We start from the raw sequence: 17,625 nt of genomic DNA, 5'->3' as shown, positions 1-17,625 counted from the left end.
TTTTTATAAATCTACAGATATGTGATTTTCTCAGGATACTTTCAATTCTTTCTTTGGATGTGAGAGACTTAGACTCTAATTTTTTTTTTCTTTCTCTGGTAGGCATGTGTAATTCTTCTAGTTCTTCTTCTCATCTATGATGTATTCTTTGTATTCATAACACCATTCATCACAAAGGTATGTTAATATTTCTGAAATTTGTGCTTAACATTCTGAGAAATATGACATTTATTATGTCCATTAGATTGTTCATTCTTGGGAATTTTGCCATGTAATTGAGATCTATATACTCTTATGAATCTCCTCCGTCATTTTGAAATATTTTAAGAATTCTTACTTTTGAAGTTAAAGCCCTTTAATAGAAAGTATAACTGTACTTTTTGTGCGTTCTTAACTAAAAAAAATGTCTCTAGTTTGAGATACTCAAAGGCCTGGTACTTGCTTTTTTTCCCTTCATCCCTCATTCTGAAACTTAAGAGAAGCTGTTATCATTACTTGAGCACTCCTTTCCTCTCTACTCTCTATTCTCACTCACCTTCTTGCTCTGTATTTCTTTCTCTTTACTAGCATCTTCACTTTTATACCACAGTGAAAAGACTATGAATGTGAATGGCGTGGAGTGGGGGGCAGGAGAAATAACACTTATATAGCACTATAGTTCATGAAATACATTGTCTCATTTCATCCTTAAACTGCCCTATGAAATAGTCAGTGCAAATATGGTTAAAAGCGAAGTAACTTCCCTACCATCTCAATAGCTGGTCTACATAAACATAAAATTAGTTCTATGACTTATACTATAAATTTTTATTTTAATTCCTGCCTTATAGAACATACTATAAGCCCTACTAAATCCTTTCCATCTACTGGTTTATTTCATTTTGCATGCATTTATAAGAAGCAAAAAATACCTTTGTTGTGTCAGGTTCCAAATAGCAAAGCTATTTCAATATCTGGCCAATAGTGCTTTATTGAATCTTCATAACACAATATAGTAAATGAATACTCTGGTATGATATTTACTCTACAAAGGAATATCTTATGTTTTGTTATGTTAATTCAGTGTTCAAGATAACCTCTGTGTGTGTATATACATATGTGTTTATGCATACATATACACATATATACAGAGAGAGAGAGAGAGAGAACACAAGTATGCATGGGAAAGCTGAGCTCTTTATGGTTATTGTGTTCTGCTTTATACCAATAAGCAGTTATCCTTCAGGTACCATCACTTCTCTTTACCTCAACTATATTACTCATTTCTGTAAGAAACACCCACCAAACACACACCAAAAATAAAAACAGAAGCATTCAGAAAAAGATTAAAGATATGTGACTTCTAAGGCCCTTTCCTTAGAGACTTTTAGGTTTAGAAACCTATTTGTAGGACCTTGTTTAACCTGAACTCATCACATGTAAATTCGGGCATGTATGATTGGTAGTAAAAAAATATTAAGGTGGAAAAGTGCATAAAATAACTATTTTTTAATTATACACTAAATCCATGGCATAAAATCTTACAGCAGTTTTCCCAGTCACTCTCATCCTCATTCTGAGAAGCATTAGTGTAATTCATTACATTGTTTTGTGCCCAACATTAGCTCCTGCACCAGTCTTTGTCCTGAGTGTGCTTACATATATCAAGTCATGTACATGTCAGTCCAGTGCTTTTCTTTGTTTCATTAACACTGTTTAGTTATTAATAATAGTAAATGATAGCAAAGCACAAGTATAATAATGCTGGTAGCTCTGATAAGCCTAAGAAAAGTTATAAAGTGCCTAGGTATGTTCATATCAGAAATACTTATTAAATAATGGAGTTCACTATTAAATATGATTTTCAGCTTATGCAAAGGGTGTTAGAACATACTGCTCACATCAGATGAGGTTCTGCTGTAATCATATGCCCTGAGAAGGAAAGACATATATGACTATTGCCTTTTCTTTCAACTCTAAAATTTTTTTCACTTTTTTGCTTCATTCTTAGACCCAAGAGACTAGATTAGATATGTTGACTAGCAGTATTCATTATAACAAAATTGCAAAGCAACAACAAAAAAGAATGGTATTAAAGTATGCTTCATTACATAGCCATTCATTTAATCTCAGACAATTTCATTCCTAACTTTTCCATTTTTGCTATTATACTTAGAAGGTTAGAACCATGGAAGTGCTAACCATGTCCATGAGCCCAATAGGTTAATAGCAGGTAGGCAAATAGTTATAGAAGTAGGAATAGAAGATTGCATGTTATTTAGAGCATATAGAAGTGTTAATATCCTTAACTTTGGGGTATCAATAATTCTTTAGCAAATGAATCACAGTTATCTCTCCATTAAATGGAAATTTGATCATGATATAGAAATATGATTTAAGAAATTGCCTTAACATCTCTTCATTTTGTCACTATCTCCTTTAATGACCTAGAAGTTCATTAATAAGCTTTTATTAGATACTTCGTATCTGCCAGGCACTGTGCTAATTCACAGGGATATAAAGAACAAAAATGGTTTTTACCCTTAAGGAACTCATCTTCTAATGAATGAGGAAACTCTGGGACCATACAAGATACAGAATGAGTTATGTGGAAGGTAACCTCAAAAGGGAAAGCACCTGGCAAGACCAGGAAAGGTTTCCTGCAGAAGATCAGATTTGAACTGGGGCTTGAGAGAAGCCAGGCAAACTAAAACGTGAAGATGTGAAGTGCATTCAAGGAATAGCGGAGAGCCCATTGCAGAGGCAGGTAGTTAGGAGATGAACTATCATGTACATGTAAATAGATTGCTGTAGTTGAATCAGGGAGTGAAATATAAGACTGGAAGAGTAGGAAGAAAGCAAATTCTAAAGGACTTTAAATTCCATTTAGAAGACTTTGAATTTGATCCTGCAGTTAATAGAAAAACACCACTAGAGTTTGTTTGTTTGTTTGTTTGTTTGTTTTTGTGAAAGAAGAGTAAGTGACATGGTAAAACCTATGCTTTAAAAAAATCACTTTGTTGGGGCAGCTAGGTGGCTCAGCGGATTGAGAGTTAGGCCCAGAAACAGGAAATCCTGGGTTCGATTGTGATCTCCAACACTTCCTAGCTGTGTGACCCTGGGCAAGTCATTTAATCCCCACTGTCTAGCCCTTACATCTCTTCTACCTGGGAACAAATATTTAGTATTGATTCTAAGACAGAAGTTAAGGGTTTGGGAGAAAAAAAATCACTTTGGCTGCTAAATGAAGATGAATTAGAATAGGGAGACTGCTGAGATAGAGACCAAATAAAAGCCCTATTGCTATCATATGGCTGAGATATAATGCAGAAACCAAAGTGGTAGGACCTACTGAAAAACTTTTAGCAGTAGTTATTTAATTGGGACTATGCATATATAGAATTAGTCTGGTAACCATTATGATTAGATGGATTGAAGTAAGGCAAGAATGACCTTTTAAGGGGGTAGCCAGACCAGATTGCCCAGTGGATAGAGAGCTAGGCCTGGAGATGGGAGGTTCTGGTTTCAAATGTGACTTCAGACATTTCTTAGTTGTGTGACCTTGGGCAAGTCACTTAATTCCAATTGCCTAGCCTTTACCACTATGCCTTGGAACCAATACCTAGTATCTATTCTAAGACAGAAAGTAAAAGTTTTTTTAAAAGAACACCTGTTAAGAGACCTGGATCTCTAGCCCAGGCATTTAGTAATAAAGGCTTTTACTAGAGTGGTAGTAATCAGAATAGAGGAGGAGGTAGATTCCAGTGGTGATCTACAAGAAGTATGAACAGGAAGTGTAAATTGATTAGATATAAGAGATGAAGGAGGTAGAAAGTAAAAAATAATAGTAAGTTTTAGATGAAGAAGATTCAGAACATCATGGTTCCCCTGACAAATAGTGAAGTAATAAATAGGGCAGGTTTCAAAAGGAAAATAAATTCATTTTTTACTGGCTGATTTTGAGAATCTAGTGAATCCAGATAGAGAAAGCCTATGGAAGTTGGAAATCATTGTGTTTTAAATCTGGACTTAGAAATAATGTAGTCTAAATTCTTCATTTTTACACATAAGGAAATAGACCCAGAAATATGAATTGATTTATCAAATAACTTGGTTAAGTCATCATATAAGTAATAACTAGCAGAGCTAGGATTCAAAATGAAGAAAAAAGGAGAATGGGTGACAATGCAAAGGGTTTTTGTTGGTTGGAGGAGAGACATTTGATGAAAGAAGCTTTGGATGCCCCTAGTTTTCTTTTTTTTTTAAATATTTTTATGGATATTTCCTGTTTTATGTCATCATAGTATCCCATGTATTCCTCTCCCTTCTCTTAGAGAGCTATTGCATTTGACAAATGAGATTTTTTTTTTTGAGATAGACAGAGACAGAAAGAGACAGAGACAGAGAGAGATAGAGACAAAGAGAGAGAGACAAGAGACAGAGACAGAGAGAATCCCTAGCTTCTTAGTGAAGTAAGGTAAGCTGTGCTCTGATTCTCTGATTGTGGAAAAATCATGGCCATGATCACTAAGTTGACAATTTCATTGCTCTTGCTACCCTACTCAGGCACAAAAAAGCCTTTGAAAAAACACAGTTCATTTCCTCTTCCACCAAGGAAACAAAATTAAGAGGCGATAGACCTTTATCATCAGTTTTGTTTTTAATAACTGTTTACCTTCATAACCTATTTTGCTTTGAGATAAAACACCTTTGATATCTATATTCCATAGTACCCTCAGTTCAGTGATTGAGGAGTATTTACCATTTCCATGCTGAGCTCTACCTCCAGGAAATGTTTTCACAAAAATTTATTTTGCTTTCCTCCCCCTTGTATGCCCCTTTCATAGAAAACTAAGTAAAACAGGAGGGAGAGAATACTAATTCTCAGCTTGGAGGGTGGAAATGGACAGTTGAAGATGAGCAGCTTTCAAGATCAGGAGACTTAAAGAGCTTTCCAATTCTTCTTGGGCTGCTTCTTTGTTCAACAAATATTAGTCTCTCTGTTACATGTAATATCCAGTATTCAGTGTTCAGAGTGTCATTTAATTGTTATGTGATATAGTTTCATTAATTTATGATGAGTATTGTGACTATCCAGAAAACCATATCCCCACATATTCAAATAAAAGTACAAATATGAAGTCCTTTAGCCAAATATGAAAGATTTTATAATTCTCATTGTTCACTATTCGTGAAGATAATGAAGATTGACTGTGACTATTAGAATTACATGTTAGTATAGAATAAACAGTTCTTTGGTTTACTTTGTTAAAATGTGTGCATTTTATTAAATGTCACTTACCAATGTTTTATCAACACCCTTGTAAGGCAGAGGAAGTGTGCTAGCCATTTTTTATATGTGTTACATGACTACATTCTATTTGGTTCTCCATGAATATTGAATTGGGAAATGGCATTTTGCAGCTTATTTTGAAACATCTTGTGCTAATTATTCATTCAACAAATATTAACTAGTGCTTTGTGCTGAGCACTGTGCTAGGTACTCAGAAAGTTCTTGTACAGTGGTAAACTGTTAAATCATTTAGAGAATTCAACTTTGTTCTTTTCCACTAAATAGAATGGTGAAAGTATCATGATTGAAGTTGCAGCTGGACCTTTTGGAAGCAATGAAAAGGTAGGATATGTTACACAGAAATGCATATTCATAGTGAGTGTGTGTGCACAAATCAATTTTGCTACATATTCATAGTGTCTGCAATTAATAATTTTGTCTTCTCATTTAATTCAATGAGCATGTAGTGCATATTAAGGTATAATTTTTTTCTTACAAAATATAGCCATTTTTTTAGTCATTTAAAATCATTAAATACCTATTGACTTGGGTTTCATCCTAGAATGGTGGAAACTTGGTGGAAGCCACTGCTCAGCCCTCAGCTCCCCATGAGAAAGTAAGGATTGTATTTCAGATATGTTCACTGGACTCTAAATCACATCCTCTGAGACAAGATTCTTCTTTGGGGGCAAAAACTGATGGCCAAAATAAAGTCTGTTGTTTCAAGACCTGAGTCATATTGTTGGTCATTGAAGCTAGACAGTGGGACTATTGGATTAGTAGGAGTAATCAATCCTATGTGTGTGTTGGGTTTCATTTTTCTAAAGCTACATAATCTGCTTCTTTCAAGCTTTGTAAATCATGTGTGCGTGTGTATGTGTGTGTGTTCAATGTGTGTCCTCTGATTTCAAATTCTTTTAAAATATCGATTAAAATGGGCATAATAGTTCAAATGTCAATACCTTGCTTATTAAATGATATAATTCAAGATTCAGGTTAGGCTTATTGTCAGCATTTCCTCCTGCAGTTGCCAGTGGTTATCAAGGTACCAAGACTCATATATTTCTCAGCAATGAGTGTATGTCTAGCACCTGTTTCAATACTGGGTTTTGGAGACATCATTGTTCCAGGTGAGCAGTAGTCTATAATAATTTTTTAATTTGCTTTTAATATGTGGGTGTTAAACTCATTTTTCCATATTTTCCTTGAATTTTAGTGTTACATTGTTACTCTGAGTTTTATAAAGAAGATATTGTTCCCAAAGTTGCCTGTAAAACAAATTATATTTTTTAATTTCTATTTTAAAATGTAAGATGACTTAGAAGAGGCAGAGTTGGAAGAACCAGGGCAGGATAATAAGAGGTATGTTTGAAGAGTAGTTGCATGATTGGATTATTGAAATAGTCTCCACTTAAGATATGAGATAGGATATTTCTCTTTCCAATTGCTCCTATAACTCTTCCTGACTCATAAAGGACAGTGCTCTCAGCCATATAGGGGATACATAGTTTTAGGGCAACAGATCGCATCTCTTGAGAGCAGTCTTCCATGTTTGATCATGGGCAGTCTAGGCAGCAAATGCCTATGAGGGAAGCTAGACCAATAGAAGTTACTAGCTGTTTTATAATCCCTTTCATCTTAAAAAGAAACAGTCCTATTTAACTTCTCAGCATGGCTGGTAAAAGAAAGATGGTGGTACTACTTTATGGAAGCTGACACAGTATGGTCTTGCTTAGCATAGCTCCTGGCATGGCTGCTTGGCAGTTCCCTTTTTATGCAATTGAAAAAGTAGGAAATGACTTCAAATTCCAAAAATACACATTTGCTAAAAATTCATAGCTTAATTCTAAAATTTAATCTCATTTTAAAAAGATAGAATATTGTTTTTCTTGAAGGTGTAGAAATGTGATTAAACAATTGAAATAATAGAAAACAACAAACTGTAGTAAGCCCTACTCTTTCTAAACAGGGATCAGAAATAATAAAGGTGAACTTTTTCTTCTATGAATTCAGGCAATAGAAAGAAATTATTTTTGACTAAGTGAAATAGCCTACCACTTATGTATGTGATATGTACTTTAGTGAATTGTTCACTTGTGTATATAAATATTTACTAATGCAGTTCTGAGAATTCTTTTTGGATGGAATTTTGCAAATGATCTCTTTCACAAGATTTTAGAAGAAACTGGTTATTTTTGTACATCTGTAAAACTAGAGTTGATTAAAGTTTTAGAAACTTTCTTGTAGGGGGCAGCTGGGTGGCTCAGTGGATTGAGAGTCAGGCCTAGAGATGGGAGGTCCTAGGTTCAAATCTGGCCTCAGACACTTCCCAGCTGTGTGACCCTGGGCAAGTCACTTGACCCCCATTGCCTATACCTTACCACTCTTCTGCCTTGGAGCCAATACATAGTATTGGCTCCAAGACAGAAGGTAATGGTTTAAAAAAAAAAAAGAAAGAAACTTTCTTGTATTATTAGGGAAATAGGCTTTTTATCATGTAATTTAAATTTATCATATAATCTATGATCATATGACAAACCTATGAGAATGAGATTTAATTCTCCTCTAATCAAAGATTAGCCATAGTCATAGTTAATACAATAGAAATTAAAATATTCTGAAATCAAAAGAAGAGGACAAAGTTCTAGAAAGCCAGTGGAGAGAAGACCCACTTAATCTTAGAATTAATGGTTTCAGTTTTGTTAAATTTATATATCCTCTTTTATTCCAGAAAGTTCAAGATTCCTTACTGGCAGTATATTACTGAAATGAATACATGATTTGACTGATCTTTAAAGATTTTCCCACCCTTAATAAATTAATCTTACTGGACTTTTTTAGGTCTTCTGGTTGCTTATTGTCGAAGATTTGATATTCATGTTGGTTCTTCTATCTACTATGCTTCCTGTGTAATTGGTAAATTATTTTATTTCTCTTTTGGATTCATAATTGGTAGGCAAATAGAGCACAAATCTGGGAATCTGATTGCTAAGAGACATATAGTTCTCACTTTGCTCATAACTAGCTGAGTGAATATATGCAAATCAACTATTTGTTCTATACTACTTATCAGTCAATGGGAGATTACAATATTTGCTTTACCTAATTCACAAGGTTTTTGAAAGGGCAAAATTAGACTGAAAAACATTAATTAGTATAAAGCAAAAAATTAGATTTTAGAGAGCAGCTTTTGAAAGCAAGAAGTTCTATTTCAAGTCCTGTTTCTTAACAGATGAACTGACTGTGTGACCCCAGGATAATAACTTCACTTTTTTCTGGGCAACTTTCTAGCTATTAATTGATAGAACAGATATACCTCTTCTTAGGTAAAAAGGAGTTTCCCATTTGTGAATTCCTTGTGTCAAAGAAATCACAGGTTACACTGAATCTACCACTTACTACCCTTCCCTGCCCCTCTCCCCCCAGCAGTAGATTTGAAATCAAAAGAAGATTCATACAGATGTAAAGTATAATAGCTCATTCATCAGGAATTCTCTTGCCCTAGAACTGCAATTTTCCTAGTGCACATGCAACTACCAGGAAGTAATCATAAAGGCTTATGAGCAACCATCCAAGATATCACAAAATACATGCCTTTTACTCATAGAACAGCCCCTCTACTCCTCACTCAGAGCCTTTTGGCTCACATCAGGTGCAGCTCTAATAAACTTCCTGGTCTGGTTTCTTAGCTCATAACAAATCAAAACAAGCCAAAAAAGGAGTTTTATTATAGGCATACTTAATTATAGAAATGATAATCAATAGTCTCATAGTTAGAACAGGAAAACTTTTCTTTTTAAAAAAATAAAGGGAAATGAAAAAATCAAACCAAAAATATTTAAACATATAGGCTTAAGTCAAGCAATTCTATATATTTCAGTAATCTTTAAAGGTTTGTTTCTGCTCTAACATTCTGTAATTGTATGTTCAAAATGGTTACTTTGGATCATCCAAAACGGGTTAGCTATTTCTCATTGTATACCCTGTTTAAGAAATCAAGAAAGTCTATAGTAGTACTTTTTAACTATCCAAAGGTTTTGATACAAAGTATTGTCACTCAGTAGAATGATTACATTTTAGTCATTTGGACTATGGAACAATTCCTTCTCTGATGATGTCAGATAGCTGAAACATTATTAATATTATTTTTTATCACAGATGAATAATTAAACTAATAATGTGCACACACTAATCAGTTTCTTAACTTTTGAGAGATTGTGGAGTTGGTGTTCAGAAAGTATTAATAGGACAATCTTAAAACTGTAAAAAAAAGAAGCTGATTTGCCAGAGTCTTCTTCATATTGCTTCATATTGTTTAAACATACAATCTTAAGTAATTTAAAAAATTTCAGGACAAGTGCCTGTCAATGACTAGTACTTAACATTCTTCCTTTTGCAGCCTATGCTGTGGGCATGGTGCTCACTTTTATAGTTCTTGTGCTGATGAAGCAGGGGCAGCCAGCTCTTCTCTACTTAGTACCTTGCACACTTATTACTGTTGTGATTGTTGCTTGGAGACGAAAGGAGGTTAAGAAGATCTGGAAAGGCAGTAACTACCAGGTATGTACTTATATTTCTGTGTTGATAATTCCTCTTACCTTTATGACTAGTTAACTTACTTAGTTGACAAGTCACTGCTGTCTTGCCTACTTTAGTGTATCATGAAGACATTCTAGAAATGGAATCAGTCTTGTGGTACCTGCCTACCAGCCACATTGTCCATTTCTAACATTTTCTGCTCTATACCTAAAGCCAAAAGCACAAATACTACAAGATCCTTTGAAAAACCATGCCTATGGAAAGAAGATAAAGATTAGGAATGGAACCACTTCAGAAAACAAAAGCCACTTCAAGTTCCTAAAAACATATTCAGACATTCAAAGGCATGATTTGGGAAAAATATAATGTTCCTTAAAAATTAACTTTCAATCTTAAATAACCAAAGCATTAACTTTATATAACTTGCTAACTACTCTTGAATTCTTAGAGGTACTGATAAAAATGTTTTTGGATGAGAATGGCATGGTAAATATAAGAAACCAGCCTTGGAATCTGGAAAACCTGGGTTTAAGTTCTGCCTTTGATACATATTGACTGTGGGCAAATCACCTAATTTCTCTACCCTAGGCAACTCTCTAAAACTTTGAGTTGCCAAGCAGGTATATGCCAATTTTGATAAGAAGGAGTTTCCTTACCAGGAATTTCTAACAGTAATGAATCATAAGTTTAGTTAAAAGAGAGCGACAGAGACAGGACAGTCGTGACAAATTTAAATGGGATATATTAACTGGCCTGTAAATTTCTAGGGCAGAGAAAATTTCATTATTTAGAAATTGTTTATGTTGAGTGTTGGGCTGTCTCTTCATCAAAACTAGATTCCAGGTTCACAGAAGCTGAGTCCTTCCCTTCCTCTACCACCCCACCCCCACCCTGGTCTCACTCACACAATGTTTACAAGTATAGCACTGAAAATAGTTGAGAAACTCTAGATAGAAGCTCTTTGCTATTGAGGTCAAAGTCATGGCTTTGGTCCATGTTTTGATGAGTTTGTTCCAAGCCCAGTGAGATACACTGTCAGTCAGTCAGTAAATTTTTATTAAGCGACTACTATATGCCATGCACTTTGTGAAGCACTGGAGATACAGATATGAAAAAAAGAAACACATTTCCTGCCCTCAAGAAGCTCATAATCTAATGGAAGAAGACTAAACTTAAAAGGAAGCTGAAGAGCAAAAGAGGAGGGAAGTAAGAAAAGATATCTAGCATGAAATAAAGTCAGAGAAGTCCCAGAGAAGTAGATAAGAAATAAGGGGATGTGCCGAGCTAAACACTTCTTAGAGAATTGCACAAGATCCTCAGTCCATATCACATCCATTGCAAAATCCATTATGAATAATTGGGAAAACTCTCATTACTTCTCACTCAGGTTTTCTGAAATCTCTTTTACTGAAGTCTCCATGGGACTTCAGAGAAGATATTATTTCCAGATGCCTCACTGGGGTTAAGACATATCTATACCCTGTGGAAAGTCAAAATTATTAAATAAAATGTTTTATAAGTTTTAAAAGCTAGAACATATATTTCCCTGGCATTGATTTACTTTAATATCCTAGTATCACCTTACATAATAAATTTTACCTTTATATCAATTTTGTACAAAGTGGAGAAATTTAGTATAAAGTGGAGAAACAATTTGATCTAATAATGTTTTAAAAGATTACGATCAAGTTTCTAGTAGCTCAAATTCTTTTCAAAGTATAACCACTTTGAAAAAGACCAGTTTACCAAAGAATAATATTTTATTGGCTTAAAAATAAACAATGAAAGAATTGGATTATATCTTGTCTTTGGGTTTCTTAGATATCCTCAATAAATAAAATGTCACACTGTCATAAAGTGAAAATGATGAATAACAGCCCAGATGTTTCATTAGTCTCTATGAAATTCTACCTAAAAAGGCCTCTATTGTGTTGGGTTAATGTTCTTTGTAATTGTAATCAAATCAACAATGCTATTACTTTTAGAAAAGGTTTGTACAATTGATTGTACAGATCTTTTCACTAGATTCCCTATGGTAGGCTCAGCCTGATTCAAGTCAGTTAATAAAAGGAAGTTACCTTTACTCTGATATGGAAAGGACTCTCCGCAAGGACACAATGTTGATTCACTTAAGTGCAGCTTCTGTGCTGGCTCCTCACCCTGTTCAATTTCTGCCTTCTCATGGAATGGGGTTTGTACTTTAGGCCATTAGGAAGCTATACAAAGCAAGAGCCTTAGTTTCCAGAATCAGTTTAGTTTCAAGGAGTATTTCTGCCTGGAAAGGAAAAACTAGCCTAGTCTGAGTAGCATTACCACACCCCACCACCTGGTGGCAAAGTTCTAATAGTCCCTTAGAGGATTTTTCACAACTTCAGTGGTTTTAGAGCCTTCATTAGACAGCTGGCATTTTAGGGATACTAGAAGCACTGGGAGAAGACATTAGTGAAGACAAAAGAAAAACTGAAAGACAAAAAAGCACACAGACACACAAATAATGTAATGACCCCATGGAGGAGTGACTATGGAAGTGAATGAAGACCAGAAATTCCAAGTTTCTTCTTTTCTCCTCCCCCATCCTAAGAAGGACCAAGTCCTAGATCTTAATAATCTAGGCCATGTGGTGGGTGATACCAAATCTTTGCAGTTCACAGTGAGACTCCCAGTGGAAAGCGGTGATGATGAACAGGAACAACACCAAGAACAGCAAGGCCACAACACAGATGATGATGCTTCTGGCAAAGTCACTGATCCCCATCTTGGGTCAGGGTCATCTCTATAAAGGTAGCTAAGAGATTGTGCATGCAGCCTGACCCAATGTTAGGGTCAATATTAAGAATCATCCTGTACCACTTCCTGTTCCTGTTCCTTGGTCTACCAACCAGGAATTGGGAGTTCTGTTAGGGAGAAGGGGCATATGAGGAATACCAAATATGTGTCCCTTGAGAGGCTTCTGTTCCTCCCCTCTTCCAATGGACTTAAGTAGTCAATTTTAACACTAGATCTCCCAACACCTCCCAACAATGCTATTCCTTCATTCTCTGAGCCACTAAAGAGAAGGAATTGGCCAGTGACAGAAATTACTGTATTGATAGCAATATGGAAGAGTCCTATCAGTTCCAGATTACAGTAAGAAAAGGGCTTCATGAGGCCTGCCTTTGCTGTGGCACAAACCAGTGCCCACCCTATTGCCTGCTCTGCTTTTGCTGCCATCTATTCCATTGCTTGGGGTGCTGTGTCCTGGGACAGGCTAAGTGCTGCTGTACATGCTGCTACTCCTAAGGCCTCAGGGCTGCTACTTTATGCCAGAGCCATGCACTACCACAGGCGCTACCTCTCCTAGAGCCTGAGTTTTACTGTGTTGGACCAGAGAAAACACTGTTGAGGGGGATTATGCTTTCCCCTCCTATTCTGGGACATGTGCTAGGATTCCCTCTTCAGGAACCCCTAAGCTATTCCTAACTGGGAGTCCTAGAGAAAAAGAAAGTTATGGTTCACAGGAACAAGAATGGAAGCAATCTATTCTTTTACTCATTTCAAACTGTCTTCAACAAATCAGCTGCTATACATAAAACACATATCTCAAATTCTGGAAAGATCACTAGGTTGCTGTAAAAGATCAAGCTTTATCCTTTCATATGTCTCCCCAGTACTTTTAAGCAGAGGATACCAATAAAGTTCAGCAAATGCCATGTAAAAATCCTGAAGATGTTCCTTCAGAATAGTTCTCAGACAGTTCTCACATCCCATTCTTTAGCATGTATAAGGTCTACCACAGCTGCCAAATATAAGAACTATACAAATTCATCAAATGGTTGTTTATAGCATTTATCATTATCAGTGCATGTTTCATAGAGACACAAAGCACATTCACATTTGCCTCTTAACTTCTGAACATCCATAGTCAGTTTACTCTCTTATCCTACTGAAGCAATAGAGCTGTCTCACATTCTGCAGGCACTGCCATCCTAAATAAGCAAAATCTTCTGGGGCTCGCCTTTTTCCCACTTGAGCAAAACCATTCCAGTCTAACCTGGCAGCTCATGGACTGTTCAGCAGTTAATAAAAAGAAGTTTAATTAGCCACAGCTTTGAAAGAACCTCAGTAAGGAATCAACATTAATTCTCTTGGGAGCAGTTTCTCTGCCTCCTTGTTGGCCATGCTGGCCCACCATTCTAATCTGAGAGAGCAACTATTGCCTCTTGGTTTCCTGGTTTTGTATACTTAGCTTCCACTGTCTCAAAGATGGTTTCAATATCTTGTCAAGAAAATCTAGCCTACATGGCAGATAATACTCTGGGAAAGATTTGTATCCTCTAGGGCTTATCACAGTGCCTGGCATATAATAAGTGCTTAGTGAATGGTTTGTTCATTTATTCATTCATTTGAAAGATTAATAAGGACTTGAACAAGATGAGGCTGTCATCTAAACCAGTAGAGGAAATGAGGTAACTGATACATCAAAGGATCATTATTATTTAAGGTCATGTTGAAAACAACAGTTTATAGGAAGACTTGCTTTGACTTTTAAGATAATTTCCTATAGACTCTTCCATAATTAAGTGTCTCATTTATCTTCCAAGTCTTATGACATATCTCTGCTTGGAAGGGAATTGGATAAAAGCAGCCACATTTGGGCCCTACTTCTGCTGATATTGCATCCCTGTTTATAAATGTGGAAGCCATGAATCAAGAATTCCAGTGTTTTAGTAAAAAAAAAACCTTGAAGTTTGATAAAAAATTATTCATGGATATTGGACCTAAGACCTATTCTAATTATCAGACATGTGTGAGCATCCATTATAGAGATTTTACTGATAGAGAAATGAATATGTCTTCCATAGATTATCTTTTTTTCACAAGTTGAAATTGATACCTTCCACCTACTTATTCTGTACTACAGTAAGCTCTTTCTAAGAGATTGGTCTGAGTTAATAAAAACTTAATTTATAAAATTTTTTAAAATATAAAATTAATAGCTCCAAGAATGGTAGCCATCATATACACCTTAATCTGTGTCAAAGCAGATTAATGATTCACGCATAGCTTTCAAAAATTATTCCTAAAGTCCTTAAAAAGGGTTAATTAAACCACAATTCAAAATGAAATAGGAAATTATGAATGTGAATGCTTTTCAGTTATCTAATATTCCCTTCTCTCTTCAAAATATGAATCAGACCCAGAATCTCTTGACTTCATCCCTTTTCCCTATTTTAGAATAAAAATATTTGGAAGAGAAGTTAGAGGAATGTTTTTTTCTAGGAATAGCAATTATCAAAGTGCTAATATTAATATTTTGTGAAGAAGCTGAATGGCCCCACAGACATTTCTGGCATTTTTTAATAAATAGAAGAGCTGTCCTAAAAGGAATATACTCTTACTTGGGTGAAAATGTTGTTGCATCATAGATTAACATCTGCCAGTAGGTCATAGTTGGCTGGTACATATTGAAATTCATACTTCGTCAGAGAGAATGAATGGGAAAATGTTCCAGGTTTTTCAAAGAGAAAAGGATGTTCAACTTGATTCATATATACTCCACTCTCAGCTTTTATTCTGTCATATGAATTCTTAAACTCACCTTTGTAATTCTGTTTTTTAACCACTCTCTTTAAGATGGCAGGAATAATTTGCTCCACACTATGTCATACTGATGACCTACACAGACTAGCAATATGTTTCTGCCATCATAGTCAATTTTCATATAGCATTATTTTCATTATATTATTCTACTGCACAAAACAGTAGTCTCCCAACACCTTTCAGATCAACTTCAAAATCCTTGCCCTGCATTCACAGCCCACAGCCCACATTAATTACAAAATAAATGACCTTTTGTGGCCAAGTAATAGCAGAAGAGATTCACCCTCAAAGAGGTATCTTATGTGAGATGTTTATGAGATATACAAGAAAGAATTCTTCAAGACCCAAAACCCTTCAGGATACAAGGCATACACCAAAATGACATACTGCTGTATTTAAAAATCATTGAATATCAGTAATATTTTACCACTTCGTAAGCATTCTTAAAGATATTAAACACAATAGAGAGCTAAATGTGAATGACAGCTACTACTTGATTTATTTTATCATTCTCAGTTTTCTCCATTATGTAGTCTTTCTATTAGTTACTCAACCAATCAAAAGTATTTATTAAGTATCTGCTATGTGCCAAACACCGTGCTAGAAATACAAATACAAAGAATGAAGTAATCACTACTCTTAAAGAATTCATATTCTAATAGGGAGAAAACTAGATGTGTGCATAAATACAAACCTGTTTATCTTTTAATATGCCAAATTGTCACATGTGATTATATATGAAGGCACATTTTAAACTTCGAACCAGAGGTTTATACCACTTCTAATTTGTGGCCTTTATTCCCTATGAGTTTTTTTTTTTAACTTAAGCTGTTTTAAAATGAAATATAAGGCTATCCAAAATAAAATTAATTAAACATGCAAATCAAATTTGATAGCATATTCATTTAATCTGTTATTGCTCTGGACTTAGGCTGTTGGCTTGTCTCCCTTGATGAAGTCAAAACTAAATGAAGTGAGAGAATTTTTACTTTTGTTTCTGGATTTGGTAATGTCATGAATAGTATGGCAAACTTAACATGAATAGTCTGGCAAACAAAAGCAGACTTTTGCTTACATTTGTGTGCTTATAGCAGGAAAGGTCTGCTTTAAAAAGTTAGGGATTTATTCCTTAATCTTGTGTCTTAATGCTAACTGGTCTTTTCCAAACAGAAATAGTAAATTATTACAGAAAAAAATTCAGACTCATTAAAGCATTCTTAACTTGAAAAAAGTAAATTACACATTGTTTATGTGTGTGTGTGTATGAGCTGCTATCTGTTTCTGAATATAAAAGAATTCTTTTTGTGTTTCATTTATTTGATTTAACTCAATCCTTGTTTCTGACTAACAAATATATAATGATATGTTTTCTTTTGAAAAATTTGTGGTTTGCTTGATGGACTGAAAGCTATAAAGGATTTTAAAGAATTATTTTATTTTTGTAGTAAAAATTTCCAATCCTGAAACACTAGGTTTTAAAACCTCAATTATTCTTATCTGAAAGGGAAATAACTTTATAGCTGGCTAGCATCCTACAATCCATCCATTTTGGCTCTGCTAAATGTCACAAGTACCTATATTATTTTTAGAAGTCACAAGTTGAAACTAACAAGTGATAATATAAAAGCACTCAGGGACAGTCTTTTCAACCTTGATATCAGTATCTTTTCAGTTATATCATTTTATTGAATATTTAATTGCCTAACTTGGAGAAATGGAGAAAGCTCCATTTATAAATAGAGATAGCTACCTGCAAATGGTCAAATCAATACTCAAGGTAAGAAGATCTCCAATTTGAGCTAGCCCATTTACAAATAATTTTTGCATTTTTTCTGTCTGCATGTTCATTAGTTTTATTGTGTCTTATTTATTTATTTATTTATTATTGTGTTTTATTTATTGTGTTTTTGAAGATATTTGAAGATTTTAAAAATACTGTTTCCCTTTGTAAAATTTATAAGCTATTCAGATTTATTAAAAGTTTAGCATTTGTATTTTAATCTGAATGTTTTCTTTTTATTGGAAAGATTTTTTTTTAATCTTTGTCTTCTAGCTTATAATTGATACTTAGTATTTGTTCCAAGGCAGAAGGGCAATAGGAGCTAAGCAATGGGGTTTAAGTGACTTACCCAGGGTCACACAGCTGGGAAGTTTCTGAGACCAGATTTGAACCCAAGACTTCCTGTCTCTAGGCCTAGTTCTCTATCCACTGACCCACCTGGCTGCCCACTATT

At 34.8% G+C, this 17,625-nt stretch overlaps 2 protein-coding genes across 7 annotated transcripts in view; one reads left to right on the top strand and one right to left on the bottom strand.

The window, feature by feature from the left end:
• AP4E1 (adaptor related protein complex 4 subunit epsilon 1) overlaps positions 1–17,625 on the bottom strand; it is a 304,079-nt gene that overhangs the window by 265,184 nt on the left and 21,270 nt on the right. The window lies entirely within an intron of this gene.
• Positions 1–17,625, top strand: part of SPPL2A (signal peptide peptidase like 2A) — a 57,226-nt gene that overhangs the window by 35,011 nt on the left and 4,590 nt on the right. Inside the window, exons 10-16 of one of the 4 annotated variants that reach the window (XM_007479944.3) lie at positions 103–177; positions 5,558–5,614; positions 5,835–5,888; positions 6,300–6,402; positions 8,114–8,188; positions 9,672–9,832; positions 12,456–12,592. In XM_007479944.3, the coding sequence (XP_007480006.1) occupies positions 103–177; positions 5,558–5,614; positions 5,835–5,888; positions 6,300–6,402; positions 8,114–8,188; positions 9,672–9,832; positions 12,456–12,590 (660 nt within the window). In that variant the 3' untranslated portion in view covers positions 12,591–12,592. Of the gene's footprint in view, positions 1–102; positions 178–5,557; positions 5,615–5,834; positions 5,889–6,299; positions 6,403–8,113; positions 8,189–9,671; positions 9,833–12,455; positions 17,169–17,625 lie in introns of all 4 variants that reach the window. The other 3 variants (XR_008914878.1, XM_007479946.3, XM_007479947.3) reach the window with 3 other exon arrangements.

The sequence above is a fragment of the Monodelphis domestica genome, chromosome 1, assembly GCF_027887165.1.
Source record: "Monodelphis domestica isolate mMonDom1 chromosome 1, mMonDom1.pri, whole genome shotgun sequence".
Taxonomy (NCBI): Eukaryota; Metazoa; Chordata; class Mammalia; order Didelphimorphia; family Didelphidae; genus Monodelphis; species Monodelphis domestica.
Note: the sequence above shows the minus strand (reverse complement) of the source record. Positions and strands in the feature narration are given on the sequence as shown.